At 47.3% G+C, this 19,501-nt stretch overlaps 1 protein-coding gene across 1 annotated transcript; it reads left to right on the forward strand.

The window, feature by feature from the left end:
• The first annotated feature begins 777 nt into the window (after positions 1–777).
• Positions 778–18,919, forward strand: mylipa (myosin regulatory light chain interacting protein a). Its single transcript, XM_062446153.1, has 7 exons — positions 778–1,006; positions 1,988–2,178; positions 11,456–11,641; positions 13,625–13,822; positions 14,149–14,313; positions 15,519–15,981; positions 17,185–18,919. The coding sequence occupies exons 1-7, from the start codon at positions 920–922 to the stop codon at positions 17,371–17,373; spliced, it is 1,479 nt and encodes a 492-aa protein (XP_062302137.1). The 5' UTR covers positions 778–919; the 3' UTR covers positions 17,374–18,919.
• Positions 18,920–19,501: the final 582 nt, after the last annotated feature.

Here is a 19,501-nt window from a genome sequence, read left to right on the forward strand (position 1 = left end):
AAGTATGACAGACTCAAATTATGTTCTTAAAAATCAGCCTGAAGCAGGCAATGAAAAATCTGTTCATCATCATCTTCGTTAAGAGCCATACGGTAGTGGCACATGCATTCAAGATTGTGATTGGAGTCTTGGAACACAAACCCCGCAGAAAATCACCTACTGACAGGTACCATTTATTGACGTATAGCCTATGGACCGCCCACAGCTTCAATCCTAAAAATTGAGTCAAAATAGCAAATACTCAGCTTTCTCTCGTCTCTCAAACTACATGGAATGTGTAGTGGAACGTAATGGGGAAAAAATAAGCTGTTTGTTTGTTTATCTTTCCATAACAGATTCTGCACTCATAGGGATACAAGTAGATACACATTGAATAACTGTAGTCTATGGGCAGTGAACAATGGAGCCTTGACATGTAGATGCTTTTTAAAGCCTGCACAGAAACAAACGCCAGGATTGTGTTCCCAATCCATCGCTATTTCCGATCTGTCTCCATCCATTATTCACATATCCTCCTCGGTAAACTCCATGCCCCATAGGTAACAGGTTGCCAGGTCCTTCGCTTTTATCCCTTTCAAGCAGGCAAATTGTGGTCCATTCAAGCACACAATTCAACCGGCGGGGGGCGCAACGCTCATGAGTTGTTACCACGAGGGGGATGTGTTCAGATATGACAGAACTTTCGGTTGGCAGACTCGTCGCTGCTAATATGCTAAACGCATTGTCATTGGTCGCCTCGGAGGAGGCAGTGCTTTGCATAGCAATTCATTGATATAGACTGCAGCTGGACGGCATTTGCCATACGAAGTGAGGGGCTAGGAAAGTAGAAGAAGGCTTGATGTAGGGTTTTGCAAGAAGGACAACGAGGTAGTTATTTTGTTTGAGTGGTAGACCAAAGATAAAACAAAAGACAGACAAAATGCTTTGCCACGTTACGCGTCCGGATTCGGTGGTAATGGAAGTGGAAGTTGATGCGAAAGCGAATGGTGAAGATTGTCTGAATAAGGTAAATAAATAAAGTTTATGTATCGTTAGTTATTTTTGTTAAGCTGACGTAGCGTATTGACATCAGAAACTATTGATTCGTTTGGGAATAAATGTTTTCAAAATGCATTCACTGTTTGTCTAGGTTGTTTTTCGCAGTGAGCAACTCGTGTCAGTAATGTGATTGTTATGGAAGATAAGTTTTGTTGATAGATTTCGCGAAACAAAGCACTTGGTTGGTAACTTGTGTATGAGTGTGGACTGCGTTTTTCAAGTTACTGGAAAGACTCATGATTTCATAGGTAAACTGTGTATTGAGTGTGGACTGCATTACATTTCCTTGTTGCTTACCTCGTTGTAAATGCAGATGGCTACTTCAAGGTTGCTACAGTGCATCTCTGTTCCATCAACCTTAGCATCAAATAAAAATGTCTCACTCGGAAATTGTTATGCCTTTACAATCCATCACTATCAAGCAACAGTTGAACATTGCAACATTGTATAACTTCTTAAGGTCGATACTTGTGTCGCATGGAGACGTGTAATGACAGACCATAGCAAATGTTACCGTGCAGTTAAGACTTAAGATATGATCCAGTGGTGCCTGTGACAGTTGAATTTCCAGTAAACCTGACATTGTTGTATGCACATCCAGAGATGTACGTCTTTATACAGAAGTTGAATTTGTTATTCCCAACCCACCTGGTCTGGACATGCATTTGAGATTACATAACGACCAAGGCTCTGGGCGCGCGGGTTGCGCTGTTGATGGGTTTCTTTTTTTTTTTACGGTTAATTTTACGGTTGTTTTCACCCGATGGTACTTTCCTCCCTGCGTGTGGTTCTTTCGGATTTAAAGAGCTTTAAAGTAATTAAGACTGACGAACCCCTTCCCACTCCCTAAATGTTATAAAATAAGCTAGCCAAAATGAACTTCAATATGGTAGTGTCTTTGGTGTTTAAATGCTCACTTCCCTCACATCTTGTCTTTTCTCTTCTGAAGGTATGCAGAAAGTTGGGGATAATTGAGGTGGACTACTTTGGCCTGCAGTTTTCGGGAAGCAAGGGGGAGAACTTGTGGCTGAACCTGAGGAACCGTATATGCCAGCAGATGGACAGCCTGACTCCATGTCGACTGAGGCTGCGTGTCAAATTCTTCGTGGAGCCCCATCTCATTCTGCAGGAACAGACAAGGTATGTACAGTATACACTGTGTACTTGCATAACCATGCATATTTCACCAGCTCAGTAGTTTTGAAAGGGCCTCTTATTGTCATCTTGCCACAGAAAAACTTCACTCAGGGAAGAACTGAGAATCTGGGGCAGGTTCTCGATAAAAAATTAATGTAACACGTTATATTCGCCGCTTTTCTCAATTGTCAGCTGTTGATGATTTCTCTTTGACTTTCTGCAAGAAGGAGCTGAAACAAAAACCGACGCGAGAGCTTCGAGCATGTCATAGTACAGTACATCCTGTGAAGTTCCCTTATTTGAGTTTTTCCCCTCCCCCGTACAAGGGAATGCCCTATAGTAACCCTGCTCAGCTCTGAGCCAGGGTTACTATAGGTCGTTGTGAATCTGACATGCGCTGGGGCAGGCAAGCAGGAAATGTGATCTGGGTGGCTTCAGGGCTTTGGTGTCCCCGGGGACCCTCTGTCCCTAAAGCGCTGTCCCACTAGTACTGCCCCCCCCCCCCCCACCCCCCCCACCCCGCTTCCTATTGAGCTACAGGTCTGGGCCGCCCTCAGACCTATGGCACAGAGAGTTAAAACCACTCACCAATAGGCTTTGTAGCCTCACAACCATAGAACTCAAGGAACTTTAGTAATGGCTTGAGCCTCATTACTCTTTGGAGGTTTGCTCGTCAAACAAGTCCTGACACGGTCGATCCCAACTGTAGTTTGCTCCCAGCCGCCTCCTCCCTTTTGAAGTTTTATAAATAGTTGGTGTCTCTGAGAGACTGTACTACGGGGGAGGAGGGGGGGTGAAAAAAAGCCTAGCATGCAGTATTTGTATCCTATCGCTAGACGGAAGGATGCCGTGGCGTTCTTTCCCAGAGTTGGGGTGGAGGGGTTTAACTCCTCTGCTGTCCTGGCATGCCAGCCAAAAGTGTTCATTAAACTGAGATCTACCCCACTTTGGCTAGGATTCTACTGCCTGCCCTCCAAACACACTCTCTTTCTCTCCTTCTCCCTCTCTCTTTTCTGCTTCTCTGCCTAAGAGGGCTGTCAGACTAAACCATATGCTACTCCCTCCTGCTCTCCTTTCTCTCTCATTTCACACCCTCCCCCCTTCTGTTCTCTTCTCCTTCCTCATCATTCTGTTCTCCTCCTGCCCCCCCCCTTAACCATTAGGCCTCTCTCTCTCTCTCTCTCTCTCTCTCTCTCTCTCTCTCTCTCTCTGTCTCTCTGTCTCTCTGTCTCTCTCTCTCTCGGTTGGGGGGGTGCGAGGATCTTCTCCAGCTACAAGCCTCACAGGCTAACTCAGATTAGTGCACGCTGTAATGTTCAACTACACACTTGTGTCCTCCTCGCTTCCAGTCCACAACGGCTTTGTCTCAATTTTTGTTGGAAAATATATCTCTCTCACTCACTCACTCATATATTTATAGAGGACACTCCAGTCACCCTGCAACTGACCTTTGTCAGTTTAGCGGGGTTCGTCAACAGATGGCGGCCGGGAGGGAGGTCACGGGGGTCAGCAAAGGAGCCGAGATAACCGCGCTGGGTCGGGCGGGTGGGGGCATGTGTGTTGGTAATTAAAAATCCCACGTGCGGTGACACCCGTCGCGTTTTATTTTGGGCCCGTGTGCGTCAACCCTCTGGGCCAGATGTAATCACTTAAACGGTCGAGGCCTCCGACGCTCTCTGGCTGCTGTTCAAGAAGGGAGGGGGACGAGCCAAGTGTGCAGACACATGGCTTTTGGACAAAACAAATATGCACACCCCAGCGTATGTGTGCTTTCCAAAACGTACAAGCGGCGACGACGTGAAGGTCGAGCTTTCTTGCATGGATTCTTAAGGTACAAATTGTTCCCACTGAACGCCAGTGTTCTCGAACTAGGCCTTCTTTGGTATACTGGACCAAGACCAGATATTCAGATGTTCGTATGACACATTTGACACAATGTCAGCCTCCAGGGGAACTTTTGCTCCCCTTCCTGTAAATGGCCTATGCGCGTGTTTGTCATGCTGCCTTGCTTGCCCTCTCTCTTTTCCTCTTTTGCTCTCTGTTTCTGTCTCTGTCTCTCTCTGTTTCTCTCTCTGTCTCTCTGTGTGTGAGGGTTGGTATTTGTGAGTGTGTTGTCTGAAAGGCAGTGTTCAGAAAGTGGTAAACAAGGGCTTTGTTCAGCAGCTCCGCTCTTGCCGGGGCGAGGAGCGAACGGTGCTACGGGAGCCTGCCAGGGTCAACATTCCCTCGCCCCGTTTTGTCCATCACCTTTGCCCTAGTTCAGTTATCATGGCTGGCTTGAGTCACTCCCACAGCAATCGTCGCCGGCAGCCACACTGGCTCTCTGTCTCTGTCTCTCACGCCCTCTCTCCATGTGTCACACATAACCGCACTGTGACTTCAGCGACAAAACTCATTGCTATGCGTTTACCGTCCATACATGTTGACCATTTGACTTTTCACATTCCTGGTGGCGTTTTCTGGGGACTTTTTCTCCAAGCTGCATGCGTGTAGCTATATATGGTGTCCGAGTCGAACACTTAAGTGTTGCATGAGGTCTCTATATCTCTGGCTCAAGGGCCCTGTCTAAATTACAGCCACCCCTGCTCCGCAAACACATTCTCACACACACACACACGCAAGCCAAAACAGAACACATTTTTCCCTAGCAAGTGACTGAGGGGTGTGTGTCCCTCCACATCCCCCCCAAAATTCTGGAAATGATTCCCCCCCTCCACCCCCCCATACACACACACCTTTTAACACCCTCTGTCGGTTCCTGGGAAGCCAATGTGCTCTCACAGGTGTGTTGGTAAAGAAAAGGGGTGCAATGTCTTTCACCCGTTTTAGAACGCGCGCACACACACACACACACACACACACACACAGGACTCTGTGTGGAACACACAAGCCCAGTTTAGGGGTAGGCCTCCTGTTAGCTCATCCTCTGGCAGGGCATGTTACATAACTTATGGACTGCACACACACGCCCCCCACACACACACACACATATTCAAAAAAGCTGCTTATATAAGCAGCAGTGTGCTGGGCGTAGAAAGGCTGTCGTTGCACCTGGCCTTTCTGTTCTCACACCCTGAACAGTTCACTCCCGGTGCTTTTTTGTGTTCATATACTTCTCTTTATGGCTTCTGGCATTTCACTTTGCCAGGAAGAGGTGTGTGTGTGTGTGTGACACAGGAAGTCCATGTGTTCTGGTGAACTATGAGGGGGTGACTGTGCAGTCACTCTTAGGAAATCCACTGATCCCTTTTGGGGCTGCCAGCGATTTTTCACAGTCCACAAGAATGCACGCTCACGTGCACGCGCATGCGTATTCACACGCAAGCATCAGCTCGCACACCCACAATCATTGACTTAAAAGCTCTATAAATACCCCCTCTAGTGTGAAAGAGGCTCAATTCCGTCCAATTCGGTTACTGTCCTGCCTACATCAAACGGCTTCGCTTAATCCATCTGCAGCAAGATCCCTACCATCTCTCCCTTGGTGCTGTCTCTCTCTTCTTCTCTCTCTCTCCTCCCCATCTCTCTCTCTCACACACACACACACACACACACACACACACACACACACACACACACACATATATATGCTGCAGACTAGCCAGCTAGAGATGTTACTCTTTAGGACGGTTAGGGAAGTTGAAAGTGGTGTAGCAAAAGACTAGGCTGATCCATGGATGAAGGCCCGGACTTGGGTCTTCACAGTTTTGACGGCCAAACACGGGGTGGAGGTTCAGAGGCTGGCCTTTTCGATTGAACAAGCATCCTGGCCCCCCTCTGTTATCTGGTTCGTTGCACACCACTGCCCCTGGAGTTCAGTTAGTGGCACGGCTTAGTGTTTGTACGTGTTAATGTTTACGTGCTTATTTTCCTATGTTAACATTTCTGTTTAGCATTCTAATCAGGCCGAAGCCATTAGCACACCATTGATGGCATTTCTGTGTGGAAGAGAGGAGTTGTTTATGGATTACTTTTTAGACTGACTGGGGCAGTACCGGCGTGCTTTTTACCACTCTGTATGGGAAATTTAGGCTTCTAGACCTAGAACTTGTTTCTGATGTATAGCCCTAGATTAACCTGGCCATCATCTTACATAAAAAAAACTAGCAGACCACCACTGATGGGCTAGCAAGGTTTAGTTGCATAAAGTACCTCCATGAGCAAGCAATGACAAGTTGATGCATTGCCTTCCCTACTGGATGCCCCACAAACAGTCTGGTTTAGGGAAGGTATCGAGGTCACCCTCAGTAGGGCTACCTGCCACCCACAACCTTATGTCCTTGGCTGCTCTCTAGGAAATGGGAGATGCCTGTTTCAGTTTGTCTCTACGAAGCACATTCTGAAACGTTCATTTTGGATAAAAGTGCCGGTGAAGAGTTTTGAGTGTGCTTTTACCTCAGTGTTCATTCACAAACATGTCTAGACCTTTTACGGCCGTCTATGAGTAGTCTCCAACATAAAGTGACCGGAAGAAAGAACTGGCACCACTCTTCACACATTCAGTGCCGTCTGAATGTCTCCCAAGAACTACCTCAGACCGAGGCTAGGAAACTATTTTCCACTTTCCCACTCTCTGACATGCAGAGTCTATTCAACTATGTGACCTAAAGTAGCCTCATTTTCACCACCACCAGGCCGAAGCCACAACACTAAGTCCAAGCCAGGAATGAGGGCAGGATTGGCAGCCTACCAGGGCACAGTGTAAGTGTTGCTCAAGGTGCCTGGGCTCTGGGCTTTCATTACCATTCACCAGCCAGCACCAAGCTCTGCACCCAGCAGGCGAGCGCCTAGCAAACAAACGACTCCTTTGTTGGTGAAACACGGCGCTCGTTGAATCCCTTTGGAGCGGGACAAAGCAATCGTCTTTATTTACAGTTGTCTCGGTTTATTTTTATTGCTCTTTCCGTGCGTTGGAAAACGGCTTGATTTAAACCTTGGCTTTGTTTCGGAGAGCAATTGGAATTGGAGGCCCAGGTGAAGGGCTTGTTACGGCGTGAGTTTACTAGAGTTCAGTGACCGGGAGTAACCCCTCCCAAGCTCCCTCCCCCTTCCAGCCACACGGCTTTCAGCCATGTTATTTGACTAACTCACAAACCACATTGTTCAGAGAGCCTGTCTGAGGCTCCACTCGTGATTGGCCCGGGGCGTTGCTGTCACTAGGCAGAGGTTTCTGGTTTCAGTTGATGGGGGATATTATTCTGTCGAGGCCTCTTGCACTGCGGTTCAGCCACCAAGTCTCTGTGCGTTTTATTGTGGGAGTGCTGGGGCAACAAAACAAAAAATAACTTTCAACAGTGACTGTGAAGTTCCATAACGGTTCCATAGAACCTGCATTTTAAATGTGCTTTTTGATACAGTTGAGAATTCTATCTTATGCTTTATTTGTACATGCCAAGTAAAAAAAAAAAAAAAAAAAAGATGGAAAGTGGTTGATAACATGCAAAGGTAAGGAGTGAGAAGGGAAAGGCACCTAGAACACTCAGGTAAAACTGACCTCGAGAGCAGACCTCCGAAGCAGAAGTAACCACATTCACTCTCCTGCATCCATCTTCAGCAGCAAACCCCCATTCATCACAGACATGCAAGCTGTGACCCACTTTCCTGCCTGACTCGGGGTACGACAGGAGGGGAGAGTGGGGGTTACTTTAATTGAATTATTCCGGAATCGAGTGTTTCAAATTCCATTGCAACAACAGATGACACCCCATCTTCCTGATCCTCTGTGAATCCCCCCCACCGCACACACACACACATGCCTAGTAAAGTTACCATCCAGTCCAATAGTCTAGAGGCATTTGTCGACTCACAATTCCTTTCTCTCCCACAACCAAGACAGCTGTAATTAGCCTTCAGGGCCTTATTCATTCATCTGCATGAGGAGAGAAGGGCCTTTCTTTTAGATTCTGTGTATGTGTGTGTGTGTTGGAACCTCCTAGTGTTTTGCCAGTCTGTCTCTCGCCCACCCCCTCCTTCGGGATGGGATTGGCATCTGGTTTGTTTTTCCAATAGTGTAAGTGTGTGTGGAGAGACAGAGATAACGGTGGTTAGCTAGGAGGCTGTGTGTGTGTGCTTGGGGGGTGGGGGGGCCCGCTTGAGCCTGATGGTGCCTGGCGTTGCCCCCCCGCAGAGCCACCGGCGGGTCTCCTGACCCTGTCTGCTCTAGTCACCGTCTGACACGCCGGGCAGTCAGCCTGGCTCACACGCCCCAACATCACCGCCCCCCCCCCCCCCCCCCCACTCAGGAACCACCTGTCCTGCCTGCCATCCAGCACCACGGTGGTTGCTCCCTGCCCGCCTGTCCGGCTAATTCACCGTCCAGAACTTCCACCAGTCAGGTGTGGTTACACATCACATGCCCCCCCCTCCTGCCTGCTGCCTGCGAGCATCCATTTGAATCTTCCATGCCAGGTATTGTGTTTTAAACGGTTCCTTCCCATGTTGTTTTCCTGGACGTCATTCCTTGACGAGTTGGTTCTCCTTCCATCCCAGATCTGACGAGGACTCGGTGCGGATAGAACTGGAGGAGGGACGTTGCCCAGACATGTCAACACCTCCGTTCAGTGGGAAAGGAGCAAAGCCACATGGGAAGAGAGACATTTCCAGGGATGGCATGACCTCGCGGAGGTTGCAATGGGGTCTGACAGGTGCTGGAGAAGCAACCAGTCACCAGACCACAGGCCTCCCTTTAGGATCCCGTTAGCTCTGAGTCAGCCTACCTCGCTGCCACATGCTATGTGTATCAATAGGGACAGCTATTTGGTTGTATTGTTTTTTAGAGATGCGTTAAACAACATTTGCTCTTTCCATCGGTGGTTGTAGAAGACCAAAGGTGATGATGTTCCTCGGAAAGAAATGTTATTTTGGGCTTGTCTAAATTGCCTCCCGGGATTTGGAGCCTTCATGAAAGCGTTACACTTTCCTTTTATTGAGTTTCATGGATTTAAAAACACGACCAAACATGGTCAGCTCCAGTTATTACACTGCACATAAGCTGCTTTATGGTAGAGTATAGTACCGGATTTCGCGAGGGCCCTGCAAAGAGAGGTGGTTTCTTTTCAAATGTCAACAGCTGCTGGACTATAAGATTAGCCTCAGAAGGTGATATTTGCATGTAACTGCCATAAACACAGAGGATACAGGGATTGTGACCTGTAGCTGCCAAAGGGGTAAAAAAGGTTTGTTATTAGTTTAAGGTAATGTATTTTTCTCCATGACTTGGATGAACTTGGTAGTTCCGGACCAGAGACCTTCCATCTCAAGTATTTTCTTGGTTCTATAGAAATAGAATATGTATGTTTTAAACCTCTTTATTCCCTCACCCCGGGACCAATAAGAACCTCTACCATTGCACCTTGACCAATAGTAACCTCTACTCTCACCCAGCCAAGAAAGGCAAGCTCCACTCTGTGACCGGCAGTAACCTCCGTGTTTACCAAGTGACTTGTAGTCACCTGCCAGACAGGTGTGGTCTGTTTTTTTTCTATGCAGGTAGCAGCCTGAATCACATGCTGCCCGCTGGGCCTCAACACAATAGATCACTGTGTGTGTGTGTGTGTGAGTGCTGCCTGTTCAGACAGCAGTGTTGATCTGGGCAAGGCTGGAGGATGTTTCAACTCTAAATCAAAGTGTGTTTGTTGTGCCTGGGCCCTAGACTTCTGTGCTGGGGTTCTCCCTCTGTGGACCCTCCTCACTTGTTTGCCACGGACAAAGCCTGAGGAATGTTTTCCTTGGGATTGGGGCGCTGTCGTGTCCCGTCCAGGGTCTGCCAGCTGAGAACGGGGTTGGATGTGGTGGAGGGGAAGACGAGGCAGCGAGGGAAGAGGGCGGGCAGGGAGTTTGAGGCAAGGTCGGGAATGTTGTTGTAGAAGAGATGCGTCAAACCGGTTTCTGCTAGTCGACTTACAGTAGGTGGATTCTGTGGGACTACGCCAGGGTTCTCATGTTAACCGTTCTGCCACAGGGCAGGTAGAATATGGCCCCTCGGCCTATTGTCTGTGTCCTACTCGTGGCTACAGTTTCTAACAACATGCTACATTCTTGGAGAAACAGCTACCCACAGCTCCAATGCTAACTCTAAATGCCCCAGTATAACACTACAAAAACTGATTCTGGGAAGATCTTAAAACATCCACTGTATCTTTAACTGTAAGACCACACTTAATTGTTGTCTGCCTAATGGGTAACAGCTGGCAAATGTATAATTGGCTGTATGGCTAGATGATTTAGAGTGACTGCATCATCACCCAAGTTACTGAGAAATAACCCATTGTTCATCAATAAAACGTAGTTGCTCGGTACCAGTTGGGAAAAGAGTTGTAAACCTAATGATGAATTAATAGAAGGGAATGCCAGTGTATATTATTTCAGAAGTATTTGTTTGTTGTCTTTTGGCTAACCAGAAAGCAAAGCAAAACAATGTCTTTGTTCGTTTTTGTGTTTCTTAATTGTTTGGGGGGGGCTTTTGTTTCATAAGCCGTTTTCCCATCATTGCCTGCTCTAAAACACCCTTTCAACAAACGCACACCCTTCACCTTCAATTTGGCCCCAAAACAATAGTTTGTTGCAATAACAATAAGGGCGTTGGGGTGTACCCAACAGAAGCAGAACAAGATGGCAATGTTGATTTAGCCATTTTTCTGCCTTGGCTTGTCTCATTTCAGTCATACTGGACTATCTGGCAGGCAGCTATTCAGGGAGATGGTCAAGGTCCGCGAGGTGGCTGAAGTAGTGTTATCATTCACAGACTGGCGGTGCTGCCCCATTATGGGGTTATCGCTTGGCAGCAGACATCTGGGATCATGAATAAGTAGCCTGTGTAGATGCAGAAACACACACACACCTCGATGCTGTTCTCTGCCACAATGATAAGAGTTGGCTGCAGTGCACAGGTTACTGAGTCACTCGGGTAGAAGTCCAACTACGTCACACACTGCCTTCCAACCCTCAATTTCACTTTCAGGTCATCCTTAGAAAAGTTTTTTTTTTCTTTCACCATCGATGGTGTACCACTAAAAAGGAGAAGGGGGGGGGGGGGGAGGGGGAGGAAAGGGGAAAGCTTTTATGCGTTTGCGAGGATTACACACACTCGTTGCTCGTTGTGTAATCCAACCTCCATGACCACCTGTCTGTCTCTGTGTGTGTGTGTGTGTGCGCTGTCTTCAAACTGTCACGCGTCTCCAAACAGGAACACTGTTCTTTCGCAGGTGGCCTTTTTCAAACTGCCACCGCATCACTTCCTATGTTTAATTGACTCCCCTTCTCTGTGCCCCTCCCTCACCAGGCACGTGTTCTTCACGCACGTCAAGGAGGACCTCCACAGCGGGCACCTGCGGATGGGCAGGGAGCAGGCCGAGGAGCTGAGTTCCCTCCTGGCGCAAGCAGAATTCGGGGACTACAACCAAAACACTGCCAAGTACTGGTACTCTGAACTGTGTGGGGAGGAGCCCAGTCCTGCCAGCGTCAACAGGTAGCTTGTTAACGTTTAGGGTCGGGGGGGGGGGGGTGTCGGGGGGTCGACAGGCAGGCAATATACGCACAATTGGTCTTTACCACTCTGACAGGGTTGTAAATGTCAGTTAAACTAGTTTAAGACCAATTCAAGTATGATGTAATGCCTTTCCCTCATATGAAGACTGAACGCTGTCTGGTCTTGACAAGGTCAAGGACCATAGTCCTGTTATTGAATTGAGCGATTATACACTTGTACATATTCTGGTTCTTTTTGTATTATGTGTATGGTTGGTTAATCATCTGCTAGTCAGCAAACATGAAATATGTTTAGTTTTATTCTCCTTGCCTGCCAGTTAAAATAAAAGGAAACAGAAACACATAATCTTAGATGTACGCCATGCTCTGGTCTGTCCATTTTTATGACTAGACTTGTATCTGTCTGGGCAGTTAAACATTGGGCAGTTAAACATTGATCATGTTTGGCAAAAAAAAAAAAGATTGTAGCTGAAACTGTGAAAAGCGAAACCAAGACTCTGAATTTGTGAGACGGGAAACAAGACAACACATGCTTGCAATGTTCCCTGTTCTGCAAAAACGCAACTCCCTTCCGTGAGCCTTCTAGTTGTTTTTCTGAACTCTGAACCAGACCTGTTTGAGCGTTGAAGGAACACCTTGAGGGACGTTTCCCCAGACAGGGCGAGGTCAGGTTAACCCGACTCCACATATTTATTAGACGCATCCATTGGAAACTGTTTGGAAAAGGGCAGGTGAACAAAATACTTGGCTGGTGATTGGATGAACAATCTGTGTGTCACTGTCTATCACTAGCTAACTTCAATCACTTGTAGCTGTAAGTAGTACTTCATGGGATACTGTCTGGTCCAAACCACTGTGGTTTGGGAGTCACAAAGACGGCTGTCTCACAAGATTACGGTTAGGTGGCCATACCAGAATACTTAAACTGGTTGGAAGTGCTCTGGGCAGAAAATGAGGTCTTGAAGAACATGTATATCTCTAAAGTCAATTGCAAATGGCAAAACATTCCTAAAAGGGGCCTTTAGGTCAGTATGACTTGCACACAATGTTGCTAGGACTAGGGTAGCAAGGCCTATGTCTACAGGGACCACTGTGGTGTTGAAGCCAGTGGCTTTGGTGATAACAGCTGCAGGTTGGGACGAGGCCAAGCTAAACCAGATCGTGTTTGTGCTTGGTCAGATGGGAGGTAGCCCTCCGTGCAGAAGCACGCATGTCTTGCCTCAAGCAAAGTAACGGTGAGGCGGGTCAATCAAGTCAATGTAAAAAAACGCCCTCATTAGTTTATTAGCTGAACTACAATAGCCCCCTTTTCTTGATTGTGGTTCATGCTCTATTTCCCCTCAAACCTCGGCCTATTTGTCATTCATGCACTTATTCCTGCTGTTTTGTCTCTTACGTGACCATAATGTCAGGCAATATATTTTGGCTCCACACATTCTCTCACCCACTAATCTCTCCCACATATCCCTTTATGAAACCCTCATATTAATGACCCTACAATGTGCTGACTAACGTGAGAAGTCAGCGTCTTGACATGCAGCAGCCCCCCCCCCCCCCCCCCCACCTCAGGTTCTGCAGGCCTTTAAGCACACGCGCGCGCGCGCGCGCACACCGCAGATCCCTTCTCTACCTCCACCCCAAACGCGCTGTGCTCAGGGTCCTCGTGCTCGACTTGGCCCGAGGGCAGACGTGTTGGGTTCCCAGGGGTCACGTGGCTGGGCTGGGCGTCTCCTGCACAGGCCGCCCTGCTCCTTTCTGCTCATCGCTGCTGCCAAACTGAACACGGGCGCAGAGGCAGACGGGTGTTGTAGAACACGGCCCTCGTATCCCTGCCCCCCGCGCATGCGCAGATTCATAACCTATGCGTGTACTCGCAAGACAAGAACAATCTTGGCTGTTTTTGTTTTTGTAAAATCAACACAAATATTCACCCCCCCCCTCTTGTGTGCTTCCCTCTCTGCAGCATCGTGTCCAGGCACAAGGCTCTGGAGGGCCTGAGCAGCGGCTCCGTGGAGTACCAGGCGCTGCAGCTGGTGTCCCTGCTGGAGCACTACGGCGTGGAGTGGCACTGGGCGCGGGACGCCGAGGGCCAGCGGCTGGCCATCGGGGTGGGGCCCGACGGCATCGCCGTCTGCAAGGAGGACTTCAGCCTCGTCAACAGGTAGGAGTGTGTGGCGGGCGGGCAGGGAGGGGAGGGGGTGATGCCGTTTCCACCGGTTATATAATTTTTTGGGGGGGGGGAACATGCATTATAAGTGCCAAAGTATTTATGACATATGAAGTTCCAAAGCTAGAATTCTAAGCACTATCTGTCTTTGACGGATTATTAAGCATTACGGATATATTAAGCATTACGGATATTCATGAACTCGCAGTTTAAAGCAATCATCCAGAATGACACTTGGGTTAACCCCGGATTCTACTCCAAACAAGTATTTGCGACGCACAAACGGTTTCCCTAACGCCGATCTCTCTTCACCCTTCCAGAATTAGTTATCCCATCATCCAAATAGCCACCCAGTCGGGGAAGAGCGTCTACCTGACTGTGACCAAGGAGACCAGCGACAGCGTGGTGCTGCTGTTCAAGCTGATCAGCAACCGGGCCGCCAGTGGTCTTTACAGAGCCATCACCGAGACGCATGCTTTCTATAGGTGAGTGCAGGCGAGGGTTAACACGTATGTACAAACGTGCACTAAATAGTTCGGAGGGAGTTTCAGTTTCTTCGTTTTGGGTTGTTGTAAAATGCTTATCATTATTATCTAACTTTGGTGCTATTGGAAATTTGAGACCACACTTGTGTCTTGGTCATCTGTAAAAGTTAACTTTTGGGTTCGATTCCCATATCAACTGTCATGGCCTAGTGTGGAACATCCTATTGATAAGTGCCTTGGCCAAACAACAAGTTTCAGATGCAACTGAACCAAAAGACTCTGGGTAGCATCCACCTCTAAAATGCCCTAAGAGACACGGCTTAACTTGGCTTGTTAGCATTAGCATAACAAACAGCGCTGCCCTTAGAATAAATAAAAAGGCTCAAGCCGTTGTACCACAACAAGGCCCTACGGGAAACTGTTCCAGGAAGGTCCTGAAACACACCTATTTCCTAAAGACGCGTTCCGCTCTGGTTCACATTGAGTTCTCTCTGAATATGCTCTCTCAGGCCATCCCATACACATTGACTAGGAGTGTACCACGGTACAGATCTGGTACCCTATTTAGTGAGCACACTCATTAAGCATCTGCTCCTTGTCCTTGGTGCAGACTGAATGTGAAGCATGTGCCGTTTCAGACAGTGTCTTGGTTGATATTAATGAACAGAACCTTCATGCCTTTTCTCCAGGGCCAGGTTGGCCAGTTGCCATGGGGATTCCCCCCTGCCCAAAATGCTGAGCTATGAAATTGTATCTTTTGTAACTATTATATTGAACAGACGGAGAACAAATGCTGTCCTCGATTTGTTTGGAAGTGGCTATTTGCTCTCCTGAGTCTAGACATCTTTCTAGACTCATCTTTTGCCTGCTGTTATGCTGCAATTTCCCCACAGGGATAACTTAAGTACCCACTTTTCTCAGCTTGTGTAGATCGATGTGTACAGTCAGATTTCTGAGTGTGCCAAGTCTAGGATTAGAATGCACTAGAAAAGGTCAAAAATAAATTCATGTGAGCCCGTTGTATGAAATGCACAGCATGACGATCACTCTTTCAAACGAATGCATCATTTGTATTCATTCTCCTGTTCTGCCTTTCTGTTTGAATGTTACACAAGCCCAGAGCTCGGGTCAGGCATGACACAGCAGCAACGCCACGTTAATCGCTTCCTCGTTTTGCCCCCCCCCCCCCCCCCCCCCCCCTCCAGGTGCGACACGGTGACGAGCGCCGTGATGATGCAGTACAGCCGGGACTTCAAGGGCCACCTGGCCTCGCTCTTCCTCAACGAGAACATCAACCTGGGCAAGAAGTACGTCTTCGACATCCGCCGGACCTCCAAGGAGGTGTACGACTACGCCCGCCGGGCGCTCTACAACGCCGGCCTCGTGGACCTGGTGACACGGGCCTCCACCGGCCAACGCACGCCCACCTCCCGCTCCCCGCTCCGCCACCACAGTCACCAGGGAGGGGGAGGAGAGGAGGAGGAGGAGGAGGAGGAGGAGGAAGAGCTGGACTGCGGGCACTGCGAGCGCAGTCGCGCCCTGCAGGAGCGCTTGCAGAAGCTGCGGGAGGCGCTGCTGTGCATGCTGTGCTGCGCGGAGGAGATCGACGCCGCCTTCTGCCCCTGCGGTCACATGGTGTGCTGCCAGAGCTGCGCCAGCCAGCTTCAGGTGAGAGGGCCCGCCGTCGTTTGTGTTTCTTAGTGTAGTTTGGCGCTTCAGAAAAACGAAAATCGAGGTCTTATTCATGTCACGTTGAAATTACATTTCGAACAACGACACATATCCAGGATGTGCTGGCACTGTCACCCCCCCCCCACACACACACACACACACACACCATGCTCTGGTCCTCCGCATTTAGGCGGAGGACCAGAGGGTGAATTGGTTTGTGGATTAAAGCAGCAAAGGAAATCTCCTTTAATTAAACTGCAGTAGGAAAAGATTGAGGGACCCTGACTCTTACCGTGCTAACACCACCAACAATTTTTTATTGGGTGATATGAATAGGCCTGCATTACAAATTGGTTGCCACTTCCTCAAAACCATGTTGGTTATGCCCAAAGGCTGGCTGCAGGAGACGGCTAACCTACAGCCTATAACTTACAGCCACTCACTGAGGCTGTTCATGAGGGGAACAGACATTCATTTAAGGATTAGAGGAGATTCGCTGTATTAATGATCTAGTACAGTATCTTTTGTGAACCAATGGGACACTCAATGCCATATATCCAGTCTTTTTGGATCCACACAAGTGAAGTGTTGGTGAGGGAGTCTAAGGATGTTTATAGGCAAAATAGACCTTTCACAAGTTGGCCACTCAGAACCCCTTTTGCACATAAAAGCGTTCAAGGATTGCTGGTTTATGTACAATCAAAACGGAGCCAAAGAGCATACAGTTTTATTTGAAATTAAATGTGAAAGTCCATTTCAGAGCTTTTAGGGCTGCATATTCTGCCTGGGCTGTGATTGTATTTGGCGGGCTCCTCTGCCTTGCGGTTCACGCTTTTATGTAATGTTTTTAAAGGCCGACACATGGACTGTCATGTGGTAGGCAGGGAGCGGGGCCAAACACAGGGGTTACAGGATAATATGGGAACCACATTTTGGGGGGATTTCAAACGGCTCTTCAGATGCTTCTATGCAACCTTTTGAAGTGTTCGGATTTCATCCTGTGACGCTAACTTGGGCGTCTGAGCTCACAACAAAGCTTTTTCAAAGAGTTCGCCTTTTCTGAGCCTAGCACGAGATGGGTCCCAGAATGCTGTTGGATGATGTGTCCTTTCAGGACAGATCTCAGTCAAAGTCAAACGCAGCGGAACGTTTGTGTTTGAGAAAGTTCTTGAACGTTCCGTCCTCTGCCCTCTCCCACAGTTGTGTCCGGTGTGCCGATCGGAGGTGGAACACGTCCAGCACGTCTACCTGCCCACCTGCACCAGCCTACTCAACCTGACCGGCAACGACAACAGCTGCAGCCCCCAGCCCATACACCGAGGCGTGTCCTCTCACACCTGCTCCACCAAGGACTACAACACCCACGAGCAGAAGATCTACCACAACTAACCCTCGTCGCACCCATCAGGTGGGCAGCTCCCAAAACCGGCTTCGGAACAAGGAGACTCAGACTTCCTGCTCGTTCACAACCTAAAGCAGCTCCCAGTTCTGCGATGACACCATCTACCACACGTGAACCCTCTGCCTTGAACACCATCCCTGAACCACTCCTTCAACCACTGCCTTGACCAATGTTATTGACTGGTTGCAAACTTGGTCGGTTTTGTGCGTTTTACCTTGCTTGATTCCACAGACTTATAAGGAACATTGTCCATTTTCTTTGATTGGCGCATACCTTTTTGATATATAATTTTCTCTTGACTTGCCACTCTGGACATAAATGTCACTCCACTGCAAAGTTATGTTTTAAACCAATGAGGATTGCCACCTAATTTTAGCTTAGATTTATGAATTTCTTAATTTAATGCATCAGTTGACCTGATAAGCAGCAGTAGCTATGGGTTCCTCCATTATTATTTTTTTTATTGTGCTCTCATTTGTGTGTGTGTGTGTGTTTAGTGTGTATTTTTCTCCATATCCGATGAAAGTAAATAATATCTCTTGGGCTTATTGTCTTCAGCCTGTGTACATTTACGGTGAAAATTCAGTGTTTTAGGAGAATAGTAGACAAACGTACATAATCTTTGAGTTGTTTTTCTTTGTAGTTATTTATGCATTTTAAAAGTTCAATCTTTTCAAAACTTCATTTTTGTTGTTGTTGATTTTATCGTGTTATGGAGTGCATATGCATAATCCTTTTTTTGTTTGTGAAAAGCACAGTATGTTGTTTAGGTGGAGGGGGAGGAGTGGTTGGTAACACCACCATTATCTCATTCACGAGTCTCCGGAAATCTGACCCCAGAACAAGATCAGCATAACGTAAATGGTCGGTCTACACTCCAATCCCAGCGGGCCGTGAGAAATAACCTGTACGCAACTCCTAACCTACCGTTCCCATTTTATACCAACAAAAACCAGGAAACGGCCCTAAAAAGAAGTTCCTTTTATTTTTGTACTTGCTACAGCCATTCAAGATTATTTAAGTAAGAAACGATCGTACTGTGGGGCCAATGGCAAGTGCTTCCTCTGATCCTCCAGGTTTCTCCTGTGTTCTCCATTGTTGACTAGTGGGCTCTTAGTAGTACTAGTCTGTGCAATATTGGCTGCTTTTGGAAAGCTTTCTTTTTTTTCATTTGTTTTGTGTTAAATCTTTATCTACACTGTCACTTTACCAAGGAAGTTTCCCAAGTGTATTATCCATAGGGGTTTGCCTTAATGTAGCAACACCGTGTGTGTTTGATCTATATTCTTTCTTTGCACACTTTGTTTCAAAAATGAAGAGGAATAAGAGGAAAAAAAAACGATTCTTTATTGATTCTGATGCAGCTCTGCCCAGTTCTGCAGGGGAAAGGATTTTTTCACATTTTGTTTCTGTTTTCTGAAGCAAAACTATGCTCCTGTAAAATATAGAAATGACTCATTTGATCTTATTTTATATTTGCTTTGAACAAGAGAAAAAAAAGTATTAATAAAGTTGTTGTTTTTTAAACCGGAACCTAATTTGTATTTTAGTTTTCAGGGTTATGGTTTTTGCTCCCTTCCAGGGAGACGTTTCATTTCAAAATGCAAGAAAACACAGATGAATGGGTTATTAGCTATTGCTAAATCTTTCAGTGTCTAAAAATTACCTAGGTTATAGTACAAGTGAATAGGATTTTTGTCTGTATTGATTATAAAATACATGCTTGGCTTGGCTGTGATAATGAAGTCGGGCAATAGATGGGAGTCAAACCCACAACCAGTGGAAAGTATCGATTTGTTTTCTTGTCAACCCTCACACTCCCTCTCTCACACACACTTATACATCTAGGCATCATCAATACTCTTAAATAACCCCCGAGACGGTGATGAAAACTTGAAGGGGGGGGAGGTTATGATGTAACACAAGACATAGCTCACTTCCAGCATCGCTTTGACTCACAGGAACGCAAAACATTCAGATATGTTTTGTCTTCACAGCTAGGTTTATTCTATTTAGTACCACATCCTTTTTCCAAACGTCCAAAGGCACAATTGCTGCATGTGCCCAAGCGGTAAGGAAGGCGAATGTAATGTCTAATTTATCAGAGTTGGAGGA

This window comes from Osmerus eperlanus, chromosome 20, assembly GCF_963692335.1.
Source record: "Osmerus eperlanus chromosome 20, fOsmEpe2.1, whole genome shotgun sequence".
NCBI lineage: Eukaryota > Metazoa > Chordata > Actinopteri > Osmeriformes > Osmeridae > Osmerus > Osmerus eperlanus.

Coding starts and splice junctions, on each gene's coding strand:
- mylipa (XM_062446153.1), top strand. CDS start 920: ATGCTTTGCCACGTTACGCGTCCGGATTCGGTGGTAATGGAAGTGGAA. Junction 11,642..13,624: donor AGTCCTGCCAGCGTCAACAG/GTAGCTTGTTAA, acceptor CCCTCTCTGCAG/CATCGTGTCCAGGCACAAGG. Junction 13,823..14,148: donor GACTTCAGCCTCGTCAACAG/GTAGGAGTGTGT, acceptor TCACCCTTCCAG/AATTAGTTATCCCATCATCC.